At 43.6% G+C, this 27,995-nt stretch overlaps 2 protein-coding genes across 9 annotated transcripts in view; one reads left to right on the top strand and one right to left on the bottom strand.

Annotated features, from left to right (window-relative positions):
- Positions 1-384: 384 nt before the first annotated feature.
- C4H1orf131 (chromosome 4 C1orf131 homolog) lies at positions 385-19,678 on the bottom strand. Of its 4 annotated transcripts, none has more exons than XM_061624453.1 (8): positions 19,026-19,678; positions 17,598-17,956; positions 4,135-4,191; positions 3,123-3,218; positions 2,456-2,542; positions 2,140-2,192; positions 1,282-1,335; positions 385-838 (listed from the first exon to the last, which is right to left on the bottom strand). In XM_061624453.1, exons 1-8 carry the CDS (start codon positions 19,165-19,167, stop codon positions 709-711), a joined length of 978 nt encoding a protein of 325 aa, XP_061480437.1. In that variant the 5' UTR covers positions 19,168-19,678; the 3' UTR covers positions 385-708. The 4 variants fall into 4 exon arrangements, with proteins under 4 accessions (XP_061480437.1, XP_061480438.1, XP_061480439.1 ...); XM_061624454.1 differs by having other exon boundaries at positions 385-835; XM_061624455.1 differs by lacking the exon at positions 1,282-1,335 and having other exon boundaries at positions 19,026-19,676.
- The window catches only part of GNPAT (glyceronephosphate O-acyltransferase), a 48,265-nt gene continuing 39,503 nt past the window's right edge, over positions 19,234-27,995 (top strand). For 2 of the 5 annotated variants that reach the window (XM_061624447.1, XM_061624446.1), the window contains exon 1: positions 19,235-19,490. In XM_061624447.1, coding sequence (XP_061480431.1) covers positions 19,440-19,490 — 51 coding nt within the window. In that variant the 5' untranslated portion in view covers positions 19,235-19,439. Of the gene's footprint in view, positions 19,491-19,602; positions 19,708-26,943; positions 26,988-27,995 lie in introns of those variants that run through there. The other 3 variants (XM_061624448.1, XM_061624451.1, XM_061624449.1) reach the window with 3 other exon arrangements.

Below are 27,995 nucleotides of genomic sequence, written 5' to 3'. Positions count from 1 at the left end.
TGCGATGCCCGAAAACCGCCATAAAAGGGGAACAAGCACCGTATGAGTGTGGCTTTAATCTAATTGTGTCTAACAGACCGCTGCATTAGCGAAGCGCTGTAAAGTGGGGCCCTACTGTAATCAGTTTCATCTAGAATGGGGGTTCCCAAGCTGTGGTCCATAAGCTTCATTCAGGTGGTCCAGGGCAAATTCACATTAAATATTCCTCTCACTTTTATTGCCTCTTGTATTTCTTCTATTGTATTTTATTGTACTACAGTATGAATTCTATAGAATGCAAAATGTAACATCATAAAATTAAAAACCATACAGCATGGTACAGTATGCTCTTTGTCTTTTAAGTGTGGGCTCTGGTAACATGCTACCTTGAACAGAATGGCACAATTTAGACAACACTGCAATGGTTTATTTTCTGATGCTTTCTCATTATTGTGCACTGCTTAACATAACAATACAAAATTAGATAAAAATCAGAATACCCATGCACAATCAAGCTTAGTGAAGCTGTGAAAACTGTTTTATCAGGATGATACGAACAGGAATGCTGCTACGTCTCCCAGTTAAAAATAACAGTACAATATGCTGCCTTCACACTTTTCTATACCATCTGAGCAGGTGACAAGAAAAAAGAGTTCTTTTTTTAAAAATAGTTTCTTTTGCTACAAAGTTTATTTATCTCATTTTCTGTTCCAACATGATGCAGTGACGTCACTTAATGACTTTGGAAGATTTGATTTTCTTTATGTCAGAACTACGAAGAATCAGAGTCCCATTTTTAAAAGTTCCAACCTGCCCTGTTGGTAATATGCTCTGCTTTGTCTTCTTTTTGGATTTTCTGCTTTTAAAAGAAAAATAACATCATGAGATGCTAAAAAAAAAAAAAAGTCCTAACAATTTTTAGGTTTTGCAGAAGATGTTTTAAGATCGATACACTTTAAATCCAAACACTACAATGCAGCTACATGTTTAGAAAACATGCTATCACAGTTTTTGTACTGAAGAGTCCACAATTAAAAAATGCATCATCTATCTATAACTGTATTTATAAGCAAGACTTCAAGAAAAAACTGAGGTCAGGATCCAATGAGCCATGCAACTACTTCTACATGTCCCATGAGGACTTTTGTGCTTATATTTCTCATATAGCTCTCTATGCAACATTGAAACTCAGTTTTGGAACTAAAAGGACTTTAAAAAGCAGACTGTGAGATAGCATAGAAGGCCACTGTTTCAAGTCAATAGCCATTTTGCACACAGTGTTAAACAATAGTCCGGGGCTACCTGCACAAGTAATAAAGAGCTCCAGGATCACATGCTCCCCCTCTCCTGGAGTTGCTACAAAGAGAGTAGAAATATCACTTGTTAACTAACTAGTTTCCTGTTACGTCCAGACTTAGGGAACTCTAGTTAGCTTAAACTATGATGTGTTGACAAGAATAATAAACCATGGTTTGATCTTGGCCTTTTGGAACAAATAATCATTTAAACCAGGACTGGGGAACCTCAAGCCCAGGGATTCTCTATGTGGCCCTCAGGACTCTTCCCAGGCCACACATCCTACTGGCCTTGCACACACCCCTTGAGTGTTTTTGCCTGGCTGGAATCTGTCCTTGAACTGTGACAATACCTCTTGCTTCCCTGGATGGAGGACAGAGAGTGAGCATGTGTAGAAATTATCCTAGTGTACAAAGGTGAATTTATATTCATTGCTTCACCCACTTTCACCTCTGGGCCCGCTCACCAGTGACATATGGCACCTGGAATGACGCCCTAGGGCTGAAAAAAGTTCCCCATCTTGATTCAAATTAACCAGAGTTCCCTCAAGTTCAGGTGTAATGAGGAACACTGGCTAATTTAAAAGTGGGTCATTCTTCTATACTGCTCGCAGCTGCAAGGGGGTGAGGAGAAAGAAGGCAGGGATATACCTGAACCCCATTTCCTTAGTGCTAATTTATGATTTAGCATTACGCACAAAAGAAGCCAATATTGTCACTGGGCATGTCTAGACCCTTGTGTATGCCTCGCGTGCCTTTATGGTTCCTAGCCTGACTTACAGTTTTAGCATCTTCAAAAGCCAAGCTGAAAACAGATCCAGTATTTTTACTACTAACTGATGTAGTTCAGCAAATATTGTCTCACCTCTCTTTGTACCCTTTTTTCTTCTGCCTCTTGAGAGAATCAGATTTATTTTCCTGTTAATAAGGAGCATTAAACATATTTTAGTAGCCAGCCAGTAATCTCTTGAGTCAATCAAAACATCTCCCAACCATGGTTGGTTAGATCAGATACTATGCCAGAAACACAGTATACTTGCTTTTCAGCCAACTGCTGTGGCCTCATTAGAAACTTACACTAAAGATTTTCCAGTATTATCCTTGCGGAAACCTGAACTTTTATCCAGCAAGTGGCTATTGGACTTTACATTTAATTTTTATAGGAAATATTTCACACAAACCATCACATTGTCTTCCTTCTTCGCTGCTTTTGTTTCTTTGATTTTCTGTTGGAGAATCTTGTAGTTCAAATACTGCTTTTTAGGGGGCTGCAACAACAGTTTCAAAAATTACTCATTTCACTAACTTTTCAAAAACAAGTAAATAAATACAAAAGACAAAGGCCGTCTTAAAGATGAAGGTAACAGATAGTGCATCCGTCTCTAAAGATGGTTTTGTGGCTTATTTAAATATTAAAATACCTGCATCTGATTATTTACTTTGGGAACAACGTTAAAATAGGCTCCTTGACTAATACAGCTGTGACCTTTTGGGGGTATGCGGATTGGTTTGGTTTGCAATATTCTAACCGTTCTGACTTGTTTCACTGAAATCAATGGGACTCTTAACAACAAAAATGAGTTGGGGAGTATTTGCCAGAAATGCAGCCAAAAACCCCCACCCAGCATTTTCTTCTCATTTAGAGGTAAATGCAGCTTAATATAACTAGAGACTGTACAGGGCTGAATTCTAGAATCCCAAGGCTCAACAAAGAATGTGTTTGAGTACATGCAAAGTGTCTTTCCCTCTTTACTGAAGAGTACCAACTAACACTAAAGATGAACTTCTAGCCAGACTAGGACCCTGGCAGGTCTAAGTCGCTGCTCAACAGAGATGAAAGCACAATACCTTTGCTCCCAACATGATAGCACGCTCTTGTTCCAGAACCCGCTGCTCTTTTTTCTCAAACCCGGCGATTCCAAACTGGTGCACTTCCAAACGGGCCTAGCAGCACATTAGAAAAATTGTTAACACCATGTTTGACAGAACTACAGACATGCTATCAGAGAAACAGTATAGGGTACAAACTTGTTGCGAAACCAAGGTCAATATGAAGACAATGAGGCATTCAAAGTATTCATCGCCACACAGTAGGCACGGTTATGATGTTTTACTTGTGCCCAAACAGCCTCACAGCACGTCTTTCGCCACTTGTGCTCTAGCCACAGTCCAGCCTGTTTCATTGTCCTTAGCTCACTGGTGTACCCAGGTGCAAACTAGGCTCTACAATGCTGGAGAGGGCACTCAAGGGCAACCGTGTCAAGAGCCCTGTTCCACAGCATGACAAGGGCTTCAACAGGTTCACCTGCTCTATCTACTGGGAACTCCCCCAGGCCATTCAGGAATCCTGTGGATTCCATTAGTCTCTGCGGGTGGACCATCTTAATCTGTCCACCACCCCTGCAGGGAAGGATTGGAGCCATAAGTCTAAACTTCACCAGGAAGTGGTCTGACTATAACAATTTTTCAGGGTTCCAATTCCATGCATCCCTTTCCGCAAGCCACATCCTGCAGAAATCCCCTGGAAGTTTATAGGAATAGTGCAGCATTAGTCTGGGCAACTCAGGAAACCATAACACCGGTAGGGGAAACTCCTATTTACATTCCTTTTGGAGGTTCAATCCATTTTCTTTTCGACATGGAGACTGTCACTATGACAGTTTTGACAATCCAGAACCCTACAGATACACAACCACCTTTTTCAAGTAACTAGCAAAATACTGCACACCTTTAAGATTGACAGAGAATCATTTAGGGATAAATCGGTATTGGGTATTGAATTCTGAAATGCTACATTTGCAGTCTCTTTGAGACAACAACAATTTGCATGCATTGAAACAGAAAAACAATAATGACTTACTTTTTCCAAGTTAAATCCCTGGCCATCCGAATGGCTTTCTTGAACAGACATTTCTGCCTATATATTTTAAAAAACACAAAAAAGCATTTTGTAACAAAGTATATTTTACCATACAACATTTTTTGCAGTGATTCAGGGTCAAGTGAATGCAGGGTTATGGCAAAAGAGTGAAAACATTTTTGTTTTAAGCTACAAAGTTTTGGAAAGAAGATTGTTACAAAAGCTTTTAATTAAGAGTTGTATTACAGCTTTTACTACTAGCTCCTGCTAAGAAAAAATAATGGCATTCTTTGTTTAAACAAACATATTAACACTGCAACCCTACACTGGACTGGAAGTAAGTCCAGTAGAATTCTGTCATGTCACCACTCTGCCAACACTCCACCTTGAGCAGAGGGAGACGTGGTTTCCCTTTTCTTTCACCACTCTTCATAATAAAGCTGCTTTTAGGGACTCCGCCTGTTTCCCCCATCCAGGTTTCCATCCAGTCAAGCCTCAACCCTGGTGTATCTTTATGACTCTCAAAGATAACAGCCCTGGGTTGCTCCTTTGTAACCTGCTACAATTACTTTCTCAGGCACTTTGATGCTGCCACTGATACTGTTTCCCCCCTTTTATGTTTATATTTTGTCACCCTTGTATTTTTGTAATAGCTGGCCAAGAACCAGGTATGTTTAAAAAGAAGAAATAAACTTATTTGTTCAACAAATGTTTTTAAGCAAGATTGTTTATGTTTTAAGTACTCAAGCATGTGTTCTTTAAATAGGTTCATTACTTATACAATTCCAACAGTCTTTACTGTATTGTCACAATTAATATTAACCTGCCTATACAACTCTCTACAACCCCCTCAACACCCACACACACCCTCCAGCTCTCTCCCTCCAAACATCAAACCCAATCCCCCTCCAACATCAATTCCTATCCAACTGTCAAACCTTTCAAATATATATCAGTCATTCCACATTCACCCACCCAAACACAAGCAGCATTCACCAACATTCCATACTCATTCCCCCCTCCCAACTCTCACTACTTATCATACTCACTTACCATAAACACTGAAATAAATCCACAACAATTATTTACACAGAAATATGGAATGTTACACACTCATTGGAACATACTTTTGAGCAGACCTGTATAGGATTGTGCTGCAAATCTAACATGGTATATGCATGAAGACTAATTTCTAATGCATTGTTTTAGTGCCTTGAATGCTGCTGGCAAGTTGAATTTCCCCAGAGCACAATTTCAATGCAAGAAAAAAAAAATCTAGACCTTTTATTTATAGTATATACGGAATTTAACACAAAATGTCACTAACGGAGAGCAGAATATGTGCTTCATTCCCTTGCTGAAATCAGTAAAACTTAAAATTTGCTTGACCTTAACAGACTTATGTCGTCAATTTAATATGCTGAAACAAAGGCTTTGAAAAGTGTCCCTCTGTCCATTCTACTTTCATGCTTGCAAAAGCTTACATACTTTGGATATGGCATTTTAAAGATGAGGGCCAAAAAATTTAAATTAACACATTAATAGAAATTAACAGTCTGAACATTACAGTGAAAATAAAAGAAAACAACTGAACAGGAAAAAACACATCATAGTACATGACAACAAGAAAGACTTTGCACAAGGCTCAGATGCCAAGCATTCTGTATTAATCACGTCCCTGTAAAGGAAGTCTCAAGTTTTCTGTAGTGCTAGGCTTGGACTCCAACCTTATAGCAACCGTTATGAGAAAGTAGAATGGTACCACGAAGGGCATGACTAAGATGTGTAATCAAGCAGGAACGAAACACAAATATTTGCCTTATTTGGACAAAACGAGAAACAATTTCATTTTTTAAAATGTCATCACTTTGTTTGTATGCTGCCTTTCCTCCCAAAAGATCATGCTCAAAGAGGCTTACAAGGAGAACAGCAATACATCACAAAATAAACCACTGCAAAAACAATTTCATAACAGCAGCAATAATAAAAGAGCAACGTATAGCAAATTGTAGCAACATACAAAAACAATACAACAAATTTAGCAACATCACACCTCCTGGCAGTAGCACAACAACAAAGGAGTTTAAACACTTTCACCTTGGTCCTAGATGTTCTTGGCATTGCTTTGAAGTCCACTACATGCTGATCCTTCTCCCATCCCAGAGGCTTGGGTTTCCCAGGGTATCCTTCATGGAACTCTCTCACCAACTCTGGCGCATGGATCTCTGATGCCACCTCCCAGGATCTTTCCTCTAGTCCAAAACCCCTCCAGCGGATCAAATACTGCAGTGTTCCTCAGCGCCGATGGGAGTCAAGGATCTGCTCCACTTCATACACCTCTTGCCCATCTATGATTACTGGCGGTGTTGGGTGCCCAGTAGGGATTCGGTGGCTCCTTCAGGGTTAGCAACGAATGGTGGAACACTGGGTGAATCTTCATGGAGGCGGGCAAGCATAGACAGAATGCTATCGGGTTGATCTGTGCCTCTCCTTTGAAGGGCCCCACCCTCCTAGCCTCTAATTTGTGGCAAGGCATATTTGTTGGGAAGTAACATGTAGATAGCCATACTCTATCTCCCACCTGTATCTCTGGGCCAGGCTGGCAGTGGTGGTTGGCGACTCTCTTGTAGGCAGCCTTAGCCCTTGTCAGTTGCTCTTGTAACAGCTGCTGCATCGCCTGCAACTCTTGCACAAACTTTGCCATCACAGGAACTGCCAGGGTGGAATTAGGAGTGAGGAAAGCGCGAGGGTGGTGAACAAAATTGGCAAAGAAGGGAGTCTGCTGGGTAGAGGCATGTACAGAATTATTGTAGGAAAACTCAGCCAGGGGCAATAAAGACACCCAATTGTCATGCTGATAATTGACATAACAGTGGAGATACTGCTCTAGGATGGCATTCACTTTCTCTGCCTGCCCATCCGTCTGGGGGTGGTGTGACAAAGATAGTCGTAGTTCAATCTTTAGCAGCTGCAACAGGGCGCGCAGTGAACTGGGGCCCCAATCCAAGACCAGGCTGGGTGGGAGCCCGTGCACCCGGAAAATGTGTTGAATATCAACTGCATAGTCTCTTGGGCTATCAGTACACCAGCACACAGAATGAAATGGGCCATCTTGCAGACCACCGCAACAGTAGTGTTTCCCTGAGAGGCAGGTAGGTCCGTGATAAAGTCCAGGGTTACTATCCACCACGGTCCCTCAGGTGTGGGGAGTGGCCAGTAGTCCGGCTGGTTGCCCAAGGGTGTGCTTGGCTCTCACGCATGTGGGGGAAGACTGAGCATATTTCTCGATGTCATGCTTTATTCTTGGCAACCAGAAATTGCATGTGATAGCCTGCAGTGTTTTGAACACCCCAAAATGCCCAGCGGTCATGGTGTCATGGCACTGCTGTAGGACTTTGGCTCAGATCTCCCTAGGGGGCACTTACAGGGCCTCATAATGGTAGAGTAACACACACTCCCCAGGAGAAGCCCAGAGTCCAGTCCTGAGGGGACTGCTTTAGCTCTTGCACCTGCACCTGAGCGAAAGGGCCTTGTTCCTGAGCAGCGAGTAGCGCTTTGATCTATGGATCGGGACAGGCTGCCGCCACCAGATTGTCTAGGGGTATGATGTGTTGGTTCAGCTTACAGGCCGTTTGTAGGCTCTTGTGGTTCTGATGGTCGGTGCAGACCTCCACTTCATGGTGGGCTCCTTCCAAGAGGTGCCGCCAGCTCTTGAATGCATCTCAGATGGCTAATAGCTCCTTCTCCCAGACAGCATAGGTCTGCTCCGAACTAGTCAGCTTTCAGGAGCGATAGGTGCAGGGAAGCAGTCCACCCCCTTTTTCAGCGGGTTGTAACAACACTGCTCCAATGGCCACATCCAAGGCATCTGATTCCACCACGAAAAGTCAGCATGCTGCAGTATCGGTTCTGAGAATAATTCTTTCAGGCACTCGAAGGCCAGCTGGACTGCCTCAGAACACCGAAACAGCCCAGATCGCTTGAGGCAGTCTGTTAATGGGGTTGTCAAGTTGGAGAAAGCTGTGATGAGCCATCTATAGTAGTTGGAGAACCTGCTGCAAGTCTTTTTTAGTCTTGGGGGATGCCAGGAGAGGACACAGCACACCTTTCCTGGGTCCATCTCCACCCCTACCAGTGTGATACAATAGCCTAGAAAGTCCAAAGTAGTTAGGCCAAACCTACACTTCTCCAGCTTAGCATACAGGTGATACTCCCTCAGCTGCTGCAACACTGCTCTCAAGTACGTCTCATGCTGCACCGGGGAGTCCGAGTAAATGATGTAATCCAGATAAACCATCATAAAGTGATCTACATAGTCCAGAAAGATGTTGTTCATAAAATGCTGGAAGACTGCTGGAGCATTTGATAGTCTGAAAGGCATGAGCCGGTACTCAAAATGACCATACTGCGTCTTAAAAGCTGTTTCCACTCATCCCCTTCCTGGATCCAGACCAAGTTAAAGGCTCCCCGAAGGTCCAGTTTAATGTAGATCTTGGCCATGAGCAGCCACTCTAACATCTCATTGATTAGAGGGAGGGGATAGCTGTTGGGGATAGTGATTTTATTCAGCTCCCAAGGGCGAATTTCCCCACTTTCCTTTTTGACAAATAGTAAAGGAGCCCCGGCAGGAGACTTTGAGGGTTAAATAAACCCTTGCCGCAGGTTTTCGTCCAGGAAGTCTCTTAGAGCAGCTAATTCTGGCTCAGACAATGAATATATACACCCAGAGGGAACTTCAGTACCTGGGAGAAAGTCTATGGCACAGTCGTAGGGCCTATGGGGTGGCAACTGGTCAGCCTCCTTCCTGTCAAAGACATCCTGATAATCTTGGTACTTTGCAGGCAGGAGAGCCTCTTCAGGTGGGTCGGCCACTGCTGCTGTCACTGCTGCCTCAGTAGGCTGGCAGTGCTGTTTGCAATAGTCCAACTGGAACATCACAGTTGCTTCCCCCCAAGAGATTGTAGGATCATGTTGCGTCAACCAGGTCATCCCCAGAAGCACTGGGAATTGAGGCAGGGCGGCTAGGTAGAAGGACAGTCACTCTACATGCCCAGGTAGCTCCACCTGCAACCCAGCAGTTGCCTGGGTGTCTGCTCCTGATGTCAGGGGCTGCGCATCTATGGTTTCCACAGACAGGGGAGTCTCGAGAGTGGTGAATGGGATGCTGTGTCATTTAGTGAAGTCCAAGGCCATGAAGTTACTGGATGCCCCTGAATCAACCATGGCAAACACTTGGACGCTTTGGCCCAAGAGCAAGTCTAGATGGACTGGCAGTTCCTTTGGCGTGATAGGGCTTGTGATGTTCCTATATTAATGTATATATGGTAAGTGTTGGTTGTTTAGAAGATACATGGTAAGTGGAGTGAAAGAGGAGGGGGAGTGAATGGGCAGTAGAATGCTAGATGATTGGCTGAGCGTTTAAAATGGCTGAACGTATAAAAGGAAGAGTGAGAGTGGAATCTGGGGGGAGAAGAGAAAGAGTGGGTTGTTTGGTGGGTTTGAGAGAGTGGTTTGCCAGGAGAGAGTGGAGAAGGAGGGGGGTGGAGTTCGGATTAGTATTGAGTAAAACCATATGCTTATGTGCCTTAAGAAGAAATCTTGTTAACCTTGTTAGCTTTGTTATCTTTAATAAATACTTAATTTGGTTTACCAAAGGCCTGATCCTTGGCTGGGGTTTCACAGACCAGAAGGGAGGGTAAGGTAATGACCAAGGCTGAAGGGAAACTGTAACAAATGGTGGCAGCGGTGAAGAGAATAACAATACCAGTATTCAGAGTCTCTGGGAATACTAGTATTAGGACGTGACTGGTAGTTGCCTAGCAGGGGGATCTGTTGAGATCTGTGTTAGAGCGGGGAGAGAAACAATAAAAAAGGCCAGTCCGGACTGGTGGAGTCCCTGGTGGTGCCTAGTGACAGGCAGTAGCCACGCGCAGGTAGGAACCTGACAGGGAGAGCCAGGGAAGGGCGTCACAGGGCCGACTTGAGGTCCTTGGCTTACGGTCGATCCCAGCTCATGGACTTCTACAAGAGCTGGGATTTGGAGTTTTCCTGTACTGGGGCCTTCTGCAACTTGGAGGGGCATGCCTTTGTGAGGTGTCCCACCTTTCCACAAGAGAGACACAATCCCCTTCTGTGACGCTTCTCCTCTGCCTATGTCAGGTGTGGCCACGCTCCCCCATCTGCATGGGCTTCACCCACGACTGGGTGGAGGTTCCCACACTGGGTGAGAAGCGCGTGCAAGCCATCTCTGCTATCTTTTCGGCGCCTTTTGAAGACTTTCCTCTTTCAACAAGCCTTTTAGGTTGAGACCTATCCCAGTCTGCGTCTGTGTTAGAATTGCTTAATATGTTTTTTAATAATGTTTTTAATCCTTTTTTAAAATGTTTTTAACGCTGTTTTATTTTAATGTATTTTAAGATCTGTTTTTATGATGTTTTAAAGTGTTTTTAGCGCTTTGTTTGCCACCCTGGGCTCCTGCTGGAAGGAAGGGCGGGATACAAATTAAATAATAAATAAAGGGAGTGATGTGGGAGGCAAGGCTCGGACCACCTCAGCCTTCCCTTCCCTAGAAGTCTACTGCCTATCTGCAGGCACAGCTGTATGAGCTCTGATAAGGTGTCTGGTGGTGGGGTTCACGCCAATTTTCCGAGGATGTTGCTGCTGAGGCCGTTATGGTATTGGTACATCAAAAAGGACTAATTCCAGTCCATTTCTTGGGTCAGGATGCGAAAAGTGTTGGTATAAGTCCCAACAGCATGGGGTCATTCTGAAGCAACAGAGGTGTTGCCCACTGGGCAGCCTCCTCTTCCAGGAGGCTGAAGACGAAGGCCACTTTCAAGCTGTCATTGGGAAAATCTGATTTCAATTTCAATTCAGTGCCGTTCATGAATCTATCTATTGCTTACTCAGAACTCAGCATCTCTCTAGGTCTAACTAGGCACAACTTCGCTGCACTAAGACGTTGACTCAGCAACTACTCCCCCCCTCACTCAGCTTAAGTAAGGCTGGGCAGGCACCCTACTTAAGTGTGCTGTCACTGTTGGCAGCATGTGTGCAGGCAAAGACTCTGCCTCAGCTGTGTCTGTTGAATCTCCTGCCACATTCGCCTCCTGGCGTGAGGTGAAGGCGGAGCCTCTGTTACCGTCCCATCTTCCCCCTCAAAGGGAGGAGGGCTGCCAGTGGGCGACGCAGGCACAGGGAGAAGGGAAGTGTCAGGCTAGGAAACAACCGGCTGGTCAGGTTGACTCTCCACAGGGATAGCTGGAGCTGCTGGGGTTGAATTGTAAAAGTCCAGAGCTGAGGTGCTTTTTGAGTCCAACTCCCTGCTGGGCCCTTCACCGGCTCGAACATCCCACTCTAGGTCCTCCTCCGCTTCCGCTTCGTTCTCGTCACTCCACCTGCCTCCAGCAGGTCTCATGACAATAATCAAAGCATCATTGGGCTCTCTCTTCAATATGTCCCACTAGTAATGACAGGATTCAGGATCAGGATATACAGCTCCCAGTTACAGGCATTACCAAAGACATGCTCTATACATTTTTAAACATGTCGGGGGATTCTGTAGTGTTTAAATTGGCACATTTTTAAAAAGAGGACAACAACAATAGACATCACCTTGCATAAAAGTGTTTTCTTTCAGGATTTCAATTGTTATTCTAGTTTAATTCTATTCTGTCTTTTACAGTGTTCCTTACAACATTCATATAATGTGAACCAGTATCGCAAGAGCCCTAAGCATTTGTCTATAGAACAAGTCTGTACACCACCAGCTAATGATAAAACTCTGGGAATGAAACCCATTTGGCTCATGCTTAATTATTGAGCAATGCTGTTATGTGGCAATCTAGCAGCCGTCACGACACACTGTTGAACCACCTCTCTGAGCCAATCCCAAGCCGGTTTCCTAATAGATGGCTACTGCACCAGAAGCATTAGACACAAGTGAAAAGCTGAATGGAACTGGAATGTCTAACATAAACATTCCAACCAATGGGTCAGAACCCAGCACTGGTTCACAGAGGCCTTGAGTGTGGGTGGGTTGTAAAAGTACTAACTAGTACGGCATGAAGAATTGACACAGTAGTACATATACCAAAATCCTTATTTATTCAAATAAAAGAAACCTACAGCTGATACAACCCTTGAAATTCCACCACACAAGTTGAACCATGAGCATGTGGGCCTTTCTGGTGTGGACATTTGATACCTGAAAGGAACTGTTCTTTTTCTAACAACCATGCCATCTGTACCCATTTAACTTGTCTTAAGATAATTATCAAGGGATCCTTATATGGCCGTTAAATGGCCAAACCATGTCAAATGTCTGGAATCAGGTGCTTAAAAGAATATCTCAAGAAACTAATATCTCCAAGAAACTATTGATCAGCCTTCCCCAGTCTGGTATCCTGATGTATCCCTGACTATTGGCCACGTTGGCTGGGGCTGATGGGTTGCTGCAGTCCAAAACATTTCTAGCCTACCAGGTTAGGGAAGGCTCCGATACCTACTCAGTCTGGCCTCCAAACTCTTGCTAGAAAAACTGTTGGATTACGCCCTTCAAATAATTGCAGAGGAACAGGCAAAGAAGCATTCTAGGACCTGTGCTTTCTTGTCCATCGCGTACTCTATGAAAACTAATCACCTGCTTGATGCTGCTTTTATTGATCCATCTACAACATTTGATACAGTCTGTATTAATAGGTTTTGAATAAATATCAGTACTAGTATATAGAAGAGTGCCAAGTTTGGTTAACTGACTGAATTCAGAACCTCAAACAAACCACAGTTGGTAAGCCAAGAACAAACCTTTACTTCAGACTGTTTGTTTTGAGTGAAAGAAACCATCACCTCAGGTTTGAATGCAACATTAAGCTAAGACCTGCAATTTGTTGCTCCCACTCAGTAACAGGGAGAAGCGACCAATGTGTTCATAGTAAACCATTAACCATGGCTTAGCATGACATGTGAACATACATAATGTGACAGACTGATGTTAAAAATGCAGTTTATTTGTGGGTCCTATTCAGTTGCAATCCAAAGCTGCTGCTGCCTGTCTGCAAATCTACTACCTCATCCATAGCCCAGCCACTCACAGCAGAAGGGTGAGGGAAGGCAGAGCTGACCTAATGCTAGCTAGTCTGTGATGTGACAGCAGCTTGGGATCCACTGGATCCCAGGCCGGCTCAGTCCTGCCCATTCTGGGACCTACCACCAGCAGACTTCCACGCGTCCATTCAGTGAGGGGAAAGGAGAAGTCTGCACCTCAACTGGCAAGAGGGCCCTTGAGCCAGCAGTGAGCAGAGAATGCATCTGCTCAATCCATCCCCACACAGACCAGTGTAAGGAGGGGTTTGGATTGTAGTCCTAGTTGCTCAGATTAAGAAATCGGTAAAAGTTATTTTCTTTAGGTGTGATGCAAATTCAAAGTATCCATTTTGCAGGATGGTATTCTTGATAGGAGATTGACCATTGCCTGCAAAGTTACTTGTTGGTACTTATTTACCTTGCCTTCAGGAAATCCTTTACCAAATTATACTTCCAAATTATCCCTTCAGCAGATGTGAAATTCAAGAATATTCACCCAAGAATATTCTTTTAGTATGGCAGCATCTAAATCTTGGAACTCCCTGCCTATTGACATTAGGCAGGCACCTTTGTTGTATTCTTCTCGGCTCCTACTTAAAACATTTTTGTTTAGGCAATCCAATCCAGACACACAGATGTTGATGTGTTTTAATATCTGCTTCAATCATTTTTAAATATTTTAATTACTTGTTTTAACTGTTTTTATTGATAATTTTAATCTTTCTTGTAAACCTTTTTTTTTACAATCAAGTAGTATATAAATGTTGTTAAATAAATAAATATATCTCTGTGTATGTGGGTGTAATGAAACTGAGTATCTGGCATGTTATCTTCTCTACTGCCCTTTATATAAAGACATGAGAAAGGTTGCTGCAAGAATCAATTAGTCAATTGTTGGGTTTCACAGAGGCCCAGAATATTTATCTTGTTGTTGATTTAGTTGTTTTTGTATTGTATAACTCAGAATTATTTGCTAAAGCAACTGAGAAACTTTGAGATAGTTTGCTGAAAGGCAGGGTATACTGGTATTTGAAAAAACATATATGTATTGTGCTGAAATGAAAGCCTTTTAGGATTCTGCTATAACAAATACACCACCTGAACTGAAAGTCCACTGTAAAAAAAATCCTTTGAATAATAGAGGAAACTATCCTTTAAAAAAAAGAAAAGCTTTAGGGTCTTAAATTGCCATAATGCAAATAATTCCAGAACATTATAAAAAGCACAGTTGTACCAAGCAATTTTCAGTTAGCCTACCCAAATCCTGTATCTTACAAATGTATTCTTCTAAAGGAGAAGAGTTATTATTTATTTATTTGTTACATTTATATCCCACATTTTCCTCCAAGAAGCTCAAGGTGTTGAACATGGTTCTCCCCTTGAATGAATGAAACTTTATTTTTACCCCGCCCTTTTTCCAAACTGGAACTCAGGGCGGCTTACAAATAAAACTACATGTAGTTAAAAACATAGAAAAACATACAATTAAAATACAATTAAACAATGCACAACCTTAAAACCTTAAAAGGCACTTAAAAATCTAAAAACAATTTAAAATAATAAAAATAATATTATAAAACAGTAAAACAAGCCTTGTAAAGCCCAATCCTAAACACCTTCCATCCCAAAAGCCTGTCGGAATAAAAAAGTCTTTACTTGCCGACGGAAGGATGGCAAGGAGGGGGCCATTCATGCCTCCCTAGGAAGGGAGTTCCAGAACCTAGGAGCAGCCACTGAGAAGGCCCTATCTCGCGTCCCCACCAATCGCACTTGCGACGGTGTTGGGACTGAGAGAAGGGCCTCTCCTGAAGATCTCAGGGCCCGGGCAGGCTTATACAGAGAGATACGGTCTGACAAATAGCCTGGACCTGGGCTGTATACGGCTTTAAAGGTCAAAACCAGCACTTTGAATTGTGACCGGAAACAAACTGGCAGCCAGTGGAGCTGCTGTAACAAGGGAGTTGTATGGTCCCTGTAAGCAGCCCCTGTTAACACACTGGCTGCAGCTCTTTGTACCAGTTTAAGTTTCCGAACAGTTTTCAAAGGCAGCCCCACGTAGAGCGCGTTATAGTAGTCTAAACGGGATGTAACTAAGGCATGCATCACCCTAGTCAAATCAGGCATTTCCAGGAACAGGCGCAGCTGGCGCACCAGTCTTAAATGGGCAAAGGCACTCCTGGCCACGGCCGAGACTTGAGCCTCCAAGTTCAGAGCTGAGTCCAGGAGCACACCCAAACTGCAAACCTGTGTCTTCAGGGGGAGTGTAACCCCATCCAGCACAGGTTGAATCCCTATTCCCTGATCTGCCCTTTGACTGACCAGGAGCACCTCTGTCTTGTCTGGATTTAGTTTCAATTTGTTCGCCCTCATCCAGTCCATCACTGTTGCCAGGGACTGGTTCAGGACCAGGACAGCTTCCTTGGCTTTAGGTGGAAAGCAGAAATAGAGTTGGGTGTTGTGACGTCCTTCCCTGGTTCTCCCTGTCAGGTTCCCACCTGCTTGTGGCTACTGCCTTTCACTAGGCACCACCAGGGATACCACCAGTCCGGACCATCCTTTATATGGTTTCTCACTCCGCTCTAGCACAGATCTCACTAGATCCCCCTGCTAGGCAGCACCACCAGTCACGTCCTATAACCAATACTCCCAGAGACTTTGCCTGAGTCTCTCTCTAGCTGGTTACTTTTGTGACTGCGTGCTTATGCTGTTCCCAACCCCCTTGTATCTTTATAGATAATGCATACAACTCTGGGTTGCTCTGGATATTTGAATTGTTATTATTCCTCCCTTCACCGCTGCCACCATTAGATACTGTTTCTGTTCAGCCTTGGTAATTACCTTGCCCTCCCTTCTGGTATGTATATCCCCCAGCCAAGGATCAGGCCTTTGGTAAACCAAATAAGTATTTATTAAATATCAGAAATAACAAGATTAGTTTTAGAATGTTTCACAAGCGTATGGTTTCATCTATTCCTGTTTTGTACTTGACTTATTATTAATCAGAACTCTAACTCCCTCTTTCTCCACACTCCTGACCTCCACCCTCAAACACCTCTTTCTCCACACTCCCAACATCCACTCTCAAACACCTCTTTCTCCACACTCCCAACATCCACCACAGATTCAACTGTCATTCTTCCATTTATACTCCCCCAGCCATTCAAACGCTCAGCCAATCATCCAGCATTCTACTGCTCATGTACTCCCCCCTCCTCTTTCACTCCACTTACCATATGTCTTCTATATAAACAGCACTTACCATATTTACACTATAAGCAGGAACATCACAGGTGTCATCCGCATACTGATGGCACCAAACCCCAAACCCCCGGACAACCTCTCCCAGCGGCTTCATATAGACGTTGAATAACATGGGGGACAAAACTGAACCCTGAGGGACCCCATAGGTCAACGGCCAAGGAGTCGAACAGGAGTCCCCCAGCACCACCTTCTGAGTTCGTCCCTCCAGAAAGGAATGGAGCCATCGTAACACGGTGCCCCCAAGTCCCATCCCAGCAAGGCGGTCCAGAAGGATACCATGGTCGATGGTATCGAAAGCCGCTGAGAGGTCCAGTAGAACTAACAGGGACACACTCCCCCTGTCCAGCTCTCTGCGAAGGTCATCCACTAAGGCGACCAAAGCTGTCTCTGTCCCGTAACCAGGCCTGAAACCAGACTGAAATGGATCCAGATAATCCGTTTCATCCAAGAATCTCTGGAGCTGGGCGGCCACCACACGCTCTATTACCTTGCCCAAAAATGGAATGTTGGAGACTGGCCGATAATTTCCCATTATAGAGGGATCCAGGGAGGGTTTTTTCAACAAAGGCTGTACAACTGCCTCTTTTAGGTGCGATGGAATTCTGCCTTGTTGTAAAGAGGCATTAATTACTCCCCTCACCCAGTCGGCCAGTCCCCCTCTGGCACTTTTGATAAGCCAGGAAGGGCAAGGATCCAGCAGACATGTGGTGGCTCTCGCCTCTCCAAGGATCTTGTCCACATCCTCGGGCTGTACAAATTTCTTCCTCATTTAAACCCAAGAACAACCCTGTGAGGTAGGTTAGGCTGAAGGCAGTGACTGGCCCAACGTCACCCAGAGAGCTTCATGGCCGAGCGGGGATTCAAACCCTGGTCTCCCAGGTCCTAGTCCAACACTGATTGATGCCATAAGGAGATTCATAACCAATTCCATTACCTTCTTTATCCACAATATTTTAAAAATATCCTAATAAAAAGATTTCTGCCAGTTTCTTTGTATACGCTATTTCATTGATATTCCATAAAGCAAATTTCCACATGGTCTTAGTTTTGTCACCTAGTCACCTGGAGTGAATAAGAATCTGTACAGCATGGTTTGATTTGAAATCTGAGCACCTTACCTTAGAGCCACTATCTTCAGCAATTTCACATTTGGCCTTCCTCTTTCTACGTTGACCATGAAATGTCACAACTTCAATCTCTGTTTTGTTTCCCTGCCGAGCAGATTTAGGGGGTTCAGCATCAAGGGGACTGGATTTTGGGAGAGCCCTTTTCTGATTTAAAAAGTTATAAACTGATCCATCTTTCAGACTGTCAAAGAAACTGGAGGCACTTTTCTTCTTGACAGGAGCTACTGCACCAGATTCAGAAGCCACATTTCTATCTTCTGATAGAGTATTGCTGGCTGTCAGTATTAACTTCTCGCTTGATTTTCTCTTTTTGCTCTTTTTCTTTTCATTTCTATCCAGTAACGATTCGCCTATGGTTTAAAAGTAAACAATTGTTAGCCTTCTCATTTAAATAAAACCAGAACATTGGAGGGATTTAGATACCATATCATTTTTTCAATAAAGAATGAACCAAAATAATATACTGCTGAATTTTGTGGTAACAATTTAAGGCCAAATTCCTGCTGGTGAAGTGCAAACTCAAGAGCTAAAACAGCACATCCAGCCCAAGTTCTAGCAAATGTCAGAGGTAAAATATCACTGCAAGAAATCTATAAGGACGCAAACTTGCCTGAGCACTACAACCACCATTAGTGGACCTGCTCTGGGTCTTCCTGACTTCAGAGGTAAGGTGGGGTGACTAGAGATAGGGCCTTCTTGGTGGTGATGCCCTCTTTGAAACAACATCCTCAGAGAGGCTCTCCAGGTAGCAATTTTGATTACTCTGGAGCACCAATGTTTTATTCACCCAGGCATTTAAGAGTGTAGCAGGTTTAAACTCATTTTATATGTTGGAATGGTATCTGCTTTACTACTTGTTACAATTTTTACATTGACCCAACGGATTTAAGCCCTGTTCTGTAATAAGTTGCCTGCTTCCTAAAAGACGTTGTTACATTGCACTGAAGCAACACACCTTTACAAAAGTGCTCAAGAAGACTGCACCGTTTTCTAAAAATAAAACCAAAGTGGTTGAGGTCTAAAAAGTTGTCCTTTTCAACTTTTTCCAGAAAAAAACGGTTCAAGAAATCACCCAACGATGTTATAAATCACCATTAATACATACGATAGTAATTTTAACATCAGAAATAAGAATCACAACGATGACAAAACCAATTATGAACAAACCCTAGGCAATAATCACACGTGAGGACCTATACACTGGGTCGCCCATTAGAGAAATGCTTTCTTCACGTCTAGGAATTTTGTAACGTCTTTAGCAGCATGTGCCAAATAAATAAATAAGACCAAGGAAGAGGCCCTGATGGAGTGGGTAGAATCAGAGAGAAGCTTGCAAAAGCTGCTGGGTAAATTAACCTGGGGAGTAATTTGCAGAACACAAACTCCCCGCTTGAACAAACAAATGGGCCCTTTACGCACCAAAGTCATACAAAGAGCTCAAGACAGTATCTAGCAGGCAGCTCGCGGAGGCGAAACTCTTCCTGGCGTCCTCTTCTCTTTCCTCCAGCCCGTGCCGGCCCGCCGGGCTTCTCGCCATGCTCGAGTCCTCGTCCTCGCTCATTCACTCAGCCCAAAGGGAGTACAGCAACGCACTGGAGAAGATTTGGTCTCATACAACCACCATCCCAGCAAGATGGCGGCGCCCACAGGGCACTTCCGCCCTTCCCCCGCCAAGGTCCCTCCCTCGGGCTTGGTTCGAAAAGCCGCTAGGTAGGGAGGCAAGGAGGTAGACGACAAGCCAGGGGCAGGTTCATGGGCTCTGCCGGTCGCCGGCAGCCAGTTAGGGAGGAGTGAGTTTAGCCGGGCAGCGACTGCCGGCAAGAGAAGCTTGCGATGGCGGCAGCGGTCGGGGTGGTCGCCCGGCGAGGGACCCCAATGTATTCGGTAGGTGCCTTCCGCCTACCAGGGTGGGACGGGCAGCACCTCAGGCGACGACGGGGCTGCTTCGTGATTGGCAAGACTATCTGAGCTCGAATTGTGTGGGAAACGGTGTGTGCTCGGAAGCCCTGTGGAAGGGAGAGTGAGCGGGCCCTCCTTTCCCTTGGAGACTGAGGGAGAAGCGTGTCCTTTCCGCACTGACATCTCTGTGTATCTGTGCCAGGTAGCTTTGCTTATAGGGAATCCTCCTTTTATTTATGGCCACAAGATTTGTGTAATGATAGATGCTTGGTAGGTTGTAATTCAGCAGGTGAATCCTCTTTCAGTATGGGGAAGGGGAAAGATGCACCTGCTGTATTGTGGTATGCCTGCCAGCTGTTCAAGACCCACAGCTTTACTCCATATACAGGGGACAACCCTCAGCTGGAGCTGGCATTCTGGAGCACGTGTGCCAAGCATGCTTACCAGGCTGCCACAGTGCCTGTGCTAGATTTCACATGCCTGAGCCCTGGCCACTGATACCCTGAAAGGAAGGAAGACATTTTTCGTTTGGAGATGGGGTGTCAGAGTAGCATTGAAGTTTTCAATTTTTTGTAGAGTGGGGTTTTTTTTGAAAATATAATCTTTTTAGAGCAGGAGTGAGGAAACTCTAGGCTAGATTACTGTAATGTGTGGGGCTGCCTTTGAAGACAGTTCAGAAACTACAGTTATTGCAGAATTCCGTGGGCAGATTACTGACCAGGACCAGAAGGTCTGAACTTGTTGCACCAAGTCTGACCTGACTATGCTGGCTACCTATTAGTTTTCGGGGTCAATTTAAAGTGTTGGTTTTGACCTTTAAAGCTGTGTACTACTCAAGACTGCAGTACCTCAAGAACTGTCTCTCTCCATATGTGTGAACCAATCTGGACCTTGCAGTTTTTACCTCTGTGTGCCCCAAATTGATAGAGGTGCAAGGGTAGGCCACAGGAGAACAGGCTTTTTTGGTGGTAACCACCCCTCCCACATCTGTAAAATGCTGTCCCCAGGAAGACAGGTGCCATCCTTGGCAATCTTCAGGCACCAGGCTAAGGCCTTTCTATTCACCCAGGTCTTCGGTTAACATTGCCTCCTACATTGGTCCTCATCTTTTAGTGGAGTGAGTAGGACCTGGTCCTTATGAACATATTACTGAATGAGTATTTTATGGATTTTGTATTCTTGTTGTTTTGATTTTTTATGGTTTTAATTGTTTTTATGTACTGTATTTTATTTTATCAAGTTGTATTGAGACTTTTTTTATTGTAAAGAGCAACAGATAACTGAAATAAATAATAATGATCCACCTATACAGTACTAGGTGTAAGTAAAGGTGTATTTTGAGTTTTACTCCTAGGGTAAATAACATAAATAGGTGCACCTACTTGGGAGGAAGCACCAATGAATTGTCACTTTGGCATGCTTGCTACCATCACACTGCATCTAGTGTGAAATCTGTGAGCCTCTTTTCCTTTGTCCAAAGGAGATCACTTTGGTAAGCTCTTGCACCAGGTATAAACCTGAGTGGTGGGAACATAACTGATTTGAGCAGTGCTTCAATTTCAGACTGTAGGGATTGCACTTCAGCTTGTCCAAAATACAGCAGCCAGATTGTTGGCTGGAGTATCATTTAGAACCCTTGTTTTAAAATAGTTGCATTGGTTGCCAGTTCATTTCTGGGCCCAATTCAAGGTGTTCATGCTTGTTTTTAAAGCCCTAAGCGAGTTAAATCCCATGTATCTGAAAGACCGTCTCCTTCCCCACAGACTCTCTTGGGTGTTGAGTTTAGCACAGAAGGGGCCCTCCTCTTGGTAGTTCCACTGTCCTCAGAAGTTCCGGGGGGGGGGCTGAGTTAGGGCATTCTCTGTGGCAGTCCCTAAGTTGTGGACTTTCCTCCCCACAAAAGTGTGTGACATCTTTTCTGTACAGCTTTTATGGTATACTGAAGATGCACCTCTTCACCCTGAGTTGTGACACTTCAGATGTATATTTTTAAGATCCTCTCAAGTTGTAATTGTAATTTGTTTTAAACTGTTTTTAGTGATGTGTTTTATATTATTGTGACCCATCCTGGGATCTATTGGTGAGGGGTTGATGATGATGATGATGATAAAACGGTAATCAAGGCTTCATCTTTTATTATAAGGGTTGGAAGGATTTTATAAAGAGCCCTTCTTATATTTTGAGGAAGGTAGACAATACTGTTATAGAAGGGAGGCGTGTTCATTTGCCTCTTGTAGTCCTTGTACTTCTGCAGAACAAAAATCGGTGCTACAGACATTGCTGTTTTGCAATAGTACATGTTTCAAAAAAAAAGGTAAAGGTGTCCCAGCACTTGTAGTGCGAGTCGTTTCCGACTCTTATTTCATTTGAGCTTGTATGTGCTCTTGCTACAACCATGTAAATAGTTGGCTTATCAAGATGTTAAAAATCCCTGACACCCCACCTTTCTTTGAAGCGGAGGAGGTACCTGTGTGTGTGTGTACAGACCAATGTTTATGATTGGTAGGTATCCTAAGGTGTAACCTAATACTACCAATCACACCTCAGGAATAATTAAGACTAGGAAAGGCTGGGTTTTCACAAGATTGATTTGGTCATAAATGAGTCTGTAGTAACCTAGAAAACTTGCACTCCTCACAACTAATTCTGTATCAGAGTGTGTTTTTCGATTACAGATTCCGTTTTCTAAGTCTATTTTAATAATTCCCTGTTCTCATTGCTCTGTCAAAGAAAACCCTCTCACAAAAAGAAGAAGCTCAAGTGGAGGTATTTGTGGTTGTTGTCCTAAAATAGGAAGCTTAATGCCAAAGGCTTGAACTATAGCAAGCCAGGGAAGTTGTTAAAGTAACATATGTGTGCTACCTCACCTTGGTCCTGTTTTTACGTTAATGGCAATGTGGTGATGCTTTAACTGATCCAGTCTTCCAGGCTGATTTTTTTGCATCTTTCTCTTTCACATAGCATTAATGTGTGTATTATGTTGGAGCCTGTTTTTTTTCAAATAAGCAAATCAGTAGAGAGAAAGCAGTGGTGGGAACTTTGCTCTTCAGTTGTCAGACTACAATTCCCACCAGTCCCAGCCAGCATGGCTAATAATCAGGGAATGTGAGGGCACAGGATAGCTATTCAGAGAGACCAATACACAAGTACCAGCAATGCTTGGAGAGACTGTAAGTGTCTGTATGCTAATACTAGAAGCCTTCAAGTCAAAGGGTGAATGGAGGACTTGGTGTTAGAGGACAGCATTGATATAGTGAGAATAACAGAAACTTGGTGAAATGGAGAGAACCAGTGGGACATGGTTATCTCTGGATATAAACTCTATAGGAAAGACAGGGTATGATGTACAGGAAGTGATGTCACTCTGTACATCAAAGAGGGCACTGAGTCCAGCAAGCTAGAAATCTTAAAAGGGGTACACTCCTCCACAGAGTCATTGTGATACTGGGCCCCAACAGTAATTTAGTACTGGCAACATGCTATTGTCCCCCTTATCAAAATGTTCAGGGAGATCTCAAGATGAACAATGAAATCATGGAAGCATCCAAAAGAGGAAATGTTGAAGTAATGGGTGACTTCAGCTACATTTCTGTAGACTGGCTACACATGTGTTCCACTGGCCTGATCCCGCAGGCCCTTCTTATATTCTTAACAGCCATACCATAATTTTCAAAAAGCACATAAACAAACCAACACTGAAGCAAATAAATGTTATGTGCCTCCAAGTCGACTGCGACTTATGGTGACTCTATGAATCAGTGACCTCCAAGAGCATCTGTCATGAACCACCCTGTTCAGATCTTGTAAGTTCAGGTCAGTGGCTTCCTTTATGGAATCAATCTATTTCTTGTTTGGCCTTCCTCCTTTTCTACTCCCTGCTGTTTTTCCCAGCATTATCTTTTCTAGTGAATCATGTCTTCTCATGATGTGTCCAAAGTATGATAACCTCAGTTTCATCATTTTCGTTTCTAGTGATAGTTCTGGTTAATTTGTTCTAACACCCAATTATTTGTCTTTTTCGCAGTCCATGGTATCCGCAAAGCTCTCCTCCAATACCACATTTCAAATGAGTTGATTTTTCTCTTATCTGCTTTTTTCACTGTCCAACTTTCACATCCATACATAGAGATCGGAAATACCATGGTCTGAATGATCCTGACTTTGGTGTTCAGTGATACATCTTTGCATTTGAGGACCTTTTCTAGTTCTCTCACAGCTGCCCTCCCTAGTCCTAGCCTTCTTCTGATTTCTTGACTATTGTCTCAATTTTGGTTGATGACTGTGCCAAGGTATTGATAAACCTTGACAAGTTCAATGTCCTCATTGTCAACTTTAAAGTTACATAAATCTTCTGTTGTCATTACTTTAGTCTTTTTGACGTTCAGCTGTAGTTCTGCTTTGGTGCTTTCCTCTTTAACTTTCATCAGCATTTGTTTCAAATCATTACTGGTTTCTGCTAAGAGTATGGTATTGTCTGCATATCTTAAATTATTGATATTTCTCTCTCCAATTTTCACAGCTCCTTCATATTGGTCCAATCCGGCTTTCCGTATGACATGTTCTGTGTATAGATTAAATAAATAGGGTGATAAAATACACCCCCATCTTACACCCTTTCCGATGGGGAACCAGCCAGTTTCTCCATATTCTGTCCTTACAGTAGCCTCTTGTGCAGAGTATAGGTTGCGCATCAGGACAATCAGATGCTGTGGCACCTCCATTTCTTTTAAAGCATTCCATAGTTTTTCATGATCTACACCAGCCTTTCCCAACCAGTGTGCCTCCAGATGTTGTTGGACCACAACTCCCATCTTTCCTGACCATTAGCAATGCTGGCTGAGGCTGATGGGAGTTGTGGTCCAACAACATCTGGAGGCACACTGGTTGGGAAAGGCTGATTGTGACGCCCTCCCCTGGTTCTCCCTGTCAGGTTCCCACCTGCTTGTGGCTACTGCCTTTCACTAGGCACCACCAGGGATACCACCAGTCCGGACCGTCCTTTATATGGTTTCTCACTCCGCTCTAGCACAGATCTCACTAGATCCCCCTGCTAGGCAGCACCACCAGTCATGTCCTATAACCAATACTCCCAAAGACTTTGCCTGAGTCTCTCTCTAGCTGGTTGCTTTTGTGACTGCATGCTTATGCTGTTCCCAACCCCCTTGTATCTTTATAGATAACGCATACAACTCTGGGTTGCTCTGGATACTTGAATTGTTATTATTCCTCCCTTCACCGCTGCCACCATTAGATACTGTTTCTGTTCAGCCTTGGTAATTACCTTGCCCTCCCTTCTGGTATGTATATCCCCCAGCCAAGGATCAGGCCTTTGGTAAACCAAATAAGTATTTATTAAATATCAGAAATAACAAGATTAGTTTTAGAATGTTTCACAAGCGTATGGTTTCATCTATTCCTGTTTTGTACTTGACTTATTATTAATCAGAACTCTAACTCCCTCTTTCTCCACACTCCTCACCTCCACCCTCAAACACCTCTTTCTCCACACTCCCAACATCCACCCTCAAACACCTCTTTCTCCACACTCCCAACATCCACCCTCAAACACCTCTTTCTCCACACTCCCAACATCCACCCAGATTCAGCTGTCCTTCTGCCATTTATACTCCCAGCCATTCAAAAGCTCAGCCAATCATCCAGCATTCTACTGCTCATCTACTCCCCCCTCTTCTTTCACTCCACTTACCATATGTCTTCTATATAAACAGCACTTACCATATTTACACTATAAGCAGGAACATCACACTGATGTACACAGTCAAAGGCTTTGCTGTAATCTATAAAGCACAGGGTGATTTTCTTCTGAAATTCCTTGATCCGTTCCATTATCCAACGTATGTTTGCAATGTGATCTCTGGTGTGGAACAAAAATGTTTTTGCTTGTTGTCTATATGTTACTGAGGAGGAAGTCTATCCATCTCTCAGGGACAGAGAGTTCTGCAGAAATGATGCTACATCACAGAAGGTCCTGAGCCATTTAGAGTTTTAAAGGTAATAACCAGCACTTCAAATATTTAATTAATTAATTTATGAATCACTCCCCATAAAATATCCTGAAGCAGTTTAACAATAAAAAACATATGTAAAAAGAATTTGAAGTCCTTGACCAATTTATTTGATACAGCGTAGGAGTTGCATGCTCCAAAAACCATCCTGGTTAAAAATCTAGCAGTATTTTCAGCCATGTAAAGGTTCTGAATACTTTTCAAAAGCAGCTCTGCACAGACAACATTATAGTATGTAATTAAGGCATGTGTGATAACCACTGGGTCCTGTTTCTCTCACTTTTTTGATTACTTCTTTTGAAATAATGGTTTTTAAAAGGCCTTGGTAGATTGCATTCTGCATATGGTGATGTCTCTTTTCTGGTATACTTTCTTGTTGCACTTTAGTTAGTTCCTTACAGTCAAGCAACCTTTCCTTTTATGATAAGCCAGGGTTGCCAACTTGGCACTCACAGGCAACATGGTGCCCTCTAGGCAGGCACCCCAGACTCTGAGCTTTCATTTTTTTTTTTTAAAAAAGTAAGTCTGTAGCCCTCTTAAAAAGAAAATTATGAAGCAACTAGGGGGGTTCTATCCTCTGCTTGCTTTGCTTACCCACCCCAAGCACCCCAAAACATGCATACACCCAGGTAACCCCAAAAACACCCCCAGGCGCCTCAAAGCACATAAATCCACACAGGGACTCCAAAACACACACTTGCAAATGCAACCCCCAGGCACTTGCAAACACCCCTCCAGACACCATACTCCCCTTGCCAGTGCCCCTCACAATTCCACCCAGTCCCTGCAGTTGCTGGTGTACGCTGGTGCCATGGGCCTGCTAATGCTCCTCACCTGTTCCTGCACTGTGTCGCCCCCCTCCCGTCTTGCACCACTGTTTCCCCCTTGAGAAATGGTGCTGGTGTGCAGCTCCATGCAATGTGCCTAGGACGCCTCCCCACCTAGGGTGTGTACCTGCATTCTGTCCAGGCTGCCACCAACACCACTTGCCTGCTGGCTTCACACCCACTCGCTTGCCTGCTCCACAGCTGCCCACTCGCCTCGCTCACTCTACACTCTGCTGCACCACTTGCTCAGTTGCCTGCCCTCCACCAGCTGTCTTTGCTTCTCTCATGCCCTCACCTGACTTGCCTCCCTGCTGCTGCCCTCCGCACCCACGTGACATCGAGTGACAGCATGACGGCTTAAGAAAATATTATATAGTTAGAAATGTGCAGGTCTAAGCAATTTTTCCCACGTGTCCGTGTTTTTAGCCAATGAGTAATGTCAGAGCTTTTTAGGACACCAGGCAATAGGAATCCCTGGGGTCCTAAAAAGCTGCAGTCATCCCCCCTTTAGTGCATTTTCCTGCTTCTGTCTTATTTTCTAGTAGTCCTTGAAATCTTTGTAGTTTCGCCTTTCTTTTTTCCTAGCAACCAGGATGCATCTTTCCTGTGGTGGTTTCATCTGAGATCAGGTACTCCCTTGAAGTTATTTTCTGCAAATACTACTACACAACAAGTATAGGTGAATGTGAAAGAATCTCCTCCCTATATGGCAAATGCAAAATGTGAAAACTTTGCAAAGAGGCTTAGGTCTGTTTTCTGCTGTGCACGAACTGATGTCTGGGCACTTGTTAAGAATTCACTCATAGTACAGTGATATACACGTCTACTTCAGAAGTAAGTCTCTCTGTGTTTAATGGAATTTATTCCCAGGTAAGTGGGTACAGGATGGCAGCCTAGGTTTTGGTTTAGGATTGGTGTTGAGGAAAACAGGGTTCTTGTGTCTTTGACAGCTTTATCTCCACAATTGGGACCAAGGTGACACAATTAGGACCAAGGCGGACATAGGTGACTTCTCATGGTAAATATGAGGCTGTTGAGGGTGGAGGATGTTGCAGGGAGAAGCAATAATAACTGGAGTCTTTTTGCAATAGTTTGCCTATTTTGTAATAGTTGACCTTTGTTTTTACTGTATTTTAATGCTGTTTACTGTACATTTTTTAAACTTGTTGTAAACCAATGTTTTAAAATGAAATAGCGGTATACAAATATATTTATAAATAAATTAATTAACTCTCTAATTTTGTGTTATGCCATGCCCCCTGGCAGCCATTTTGTGTTATGCCTCACCTCCATAGCAGCCATTTTGTGACTGGCGCCCTCAAGACTTTCTCAAAATTTGGCATGTGGTCTCTGGTCCAAAAAGGTTGGCTACCCCTATGATAAGTCAAGATGCAGGACCACCAGGTGACAAATTGGCTCCTTCCAGAAGCTCAAGTAAAACTAGAAGAACAGCCTCTTGCTCTCATCTGGGCTTGGTAACAATTGCCAAAAGATAGACATGGCAGACTGTCTTGGAAATCATCCTTTTTCCTGTTTGCCAGCTGTCTCTTGGTTTCCTACAGTGCAATCCTATACATGCCTATTCAGTTCAATGGGGCTTACTCGCAGACCTGGAATTGCAGCCTTAATGTGTTAAC

The sequence above is a fragment of the Rhineura floridana genome, chromosome 4 (assembly GCF_030035675.1).
Source record: "Rhineura floridana isolate rRhiFlo1 chromosome 4, rRhiFlo1.hap2, whole genome shotgun sequence".
Lineage (NCBI taxonomy): Eukaryota > Metazoa > Chordata > Lepidosauria > Squamata > Rhineuridae > Rhineura > Rhineura floridana.
Note: the sequence above shows the minus strand (reverse complement) of the source record. Positions and strands in the feature narration are given on the sequence as shown.

Bases quoted from the DNA above. Each gene is read 5' to 3' on its own strand.
- C4H1orf131 (XM_061624453.1), bottom strand. From the start codon at position 19,167: ATGAGCGAGGACGAGGACTCGAGCATGGCGAGAAGCCCGGCGGGCCGG. The intron at 17,957-19,025 runs GTGCGTAAAGGG...TTTAAACCATAG, and splicing joins GAGCTCTTTGTATGACTTTG to GCGAATCGTTACTGGATAGA. The intron at 2,543-3,122 runs GTATTGTGCTTT...CTGTTGTTGCAG, and splicing joins CTATCATGTTGGGAGCAAAG to CCCCCTAAAAAGCAGTATTT.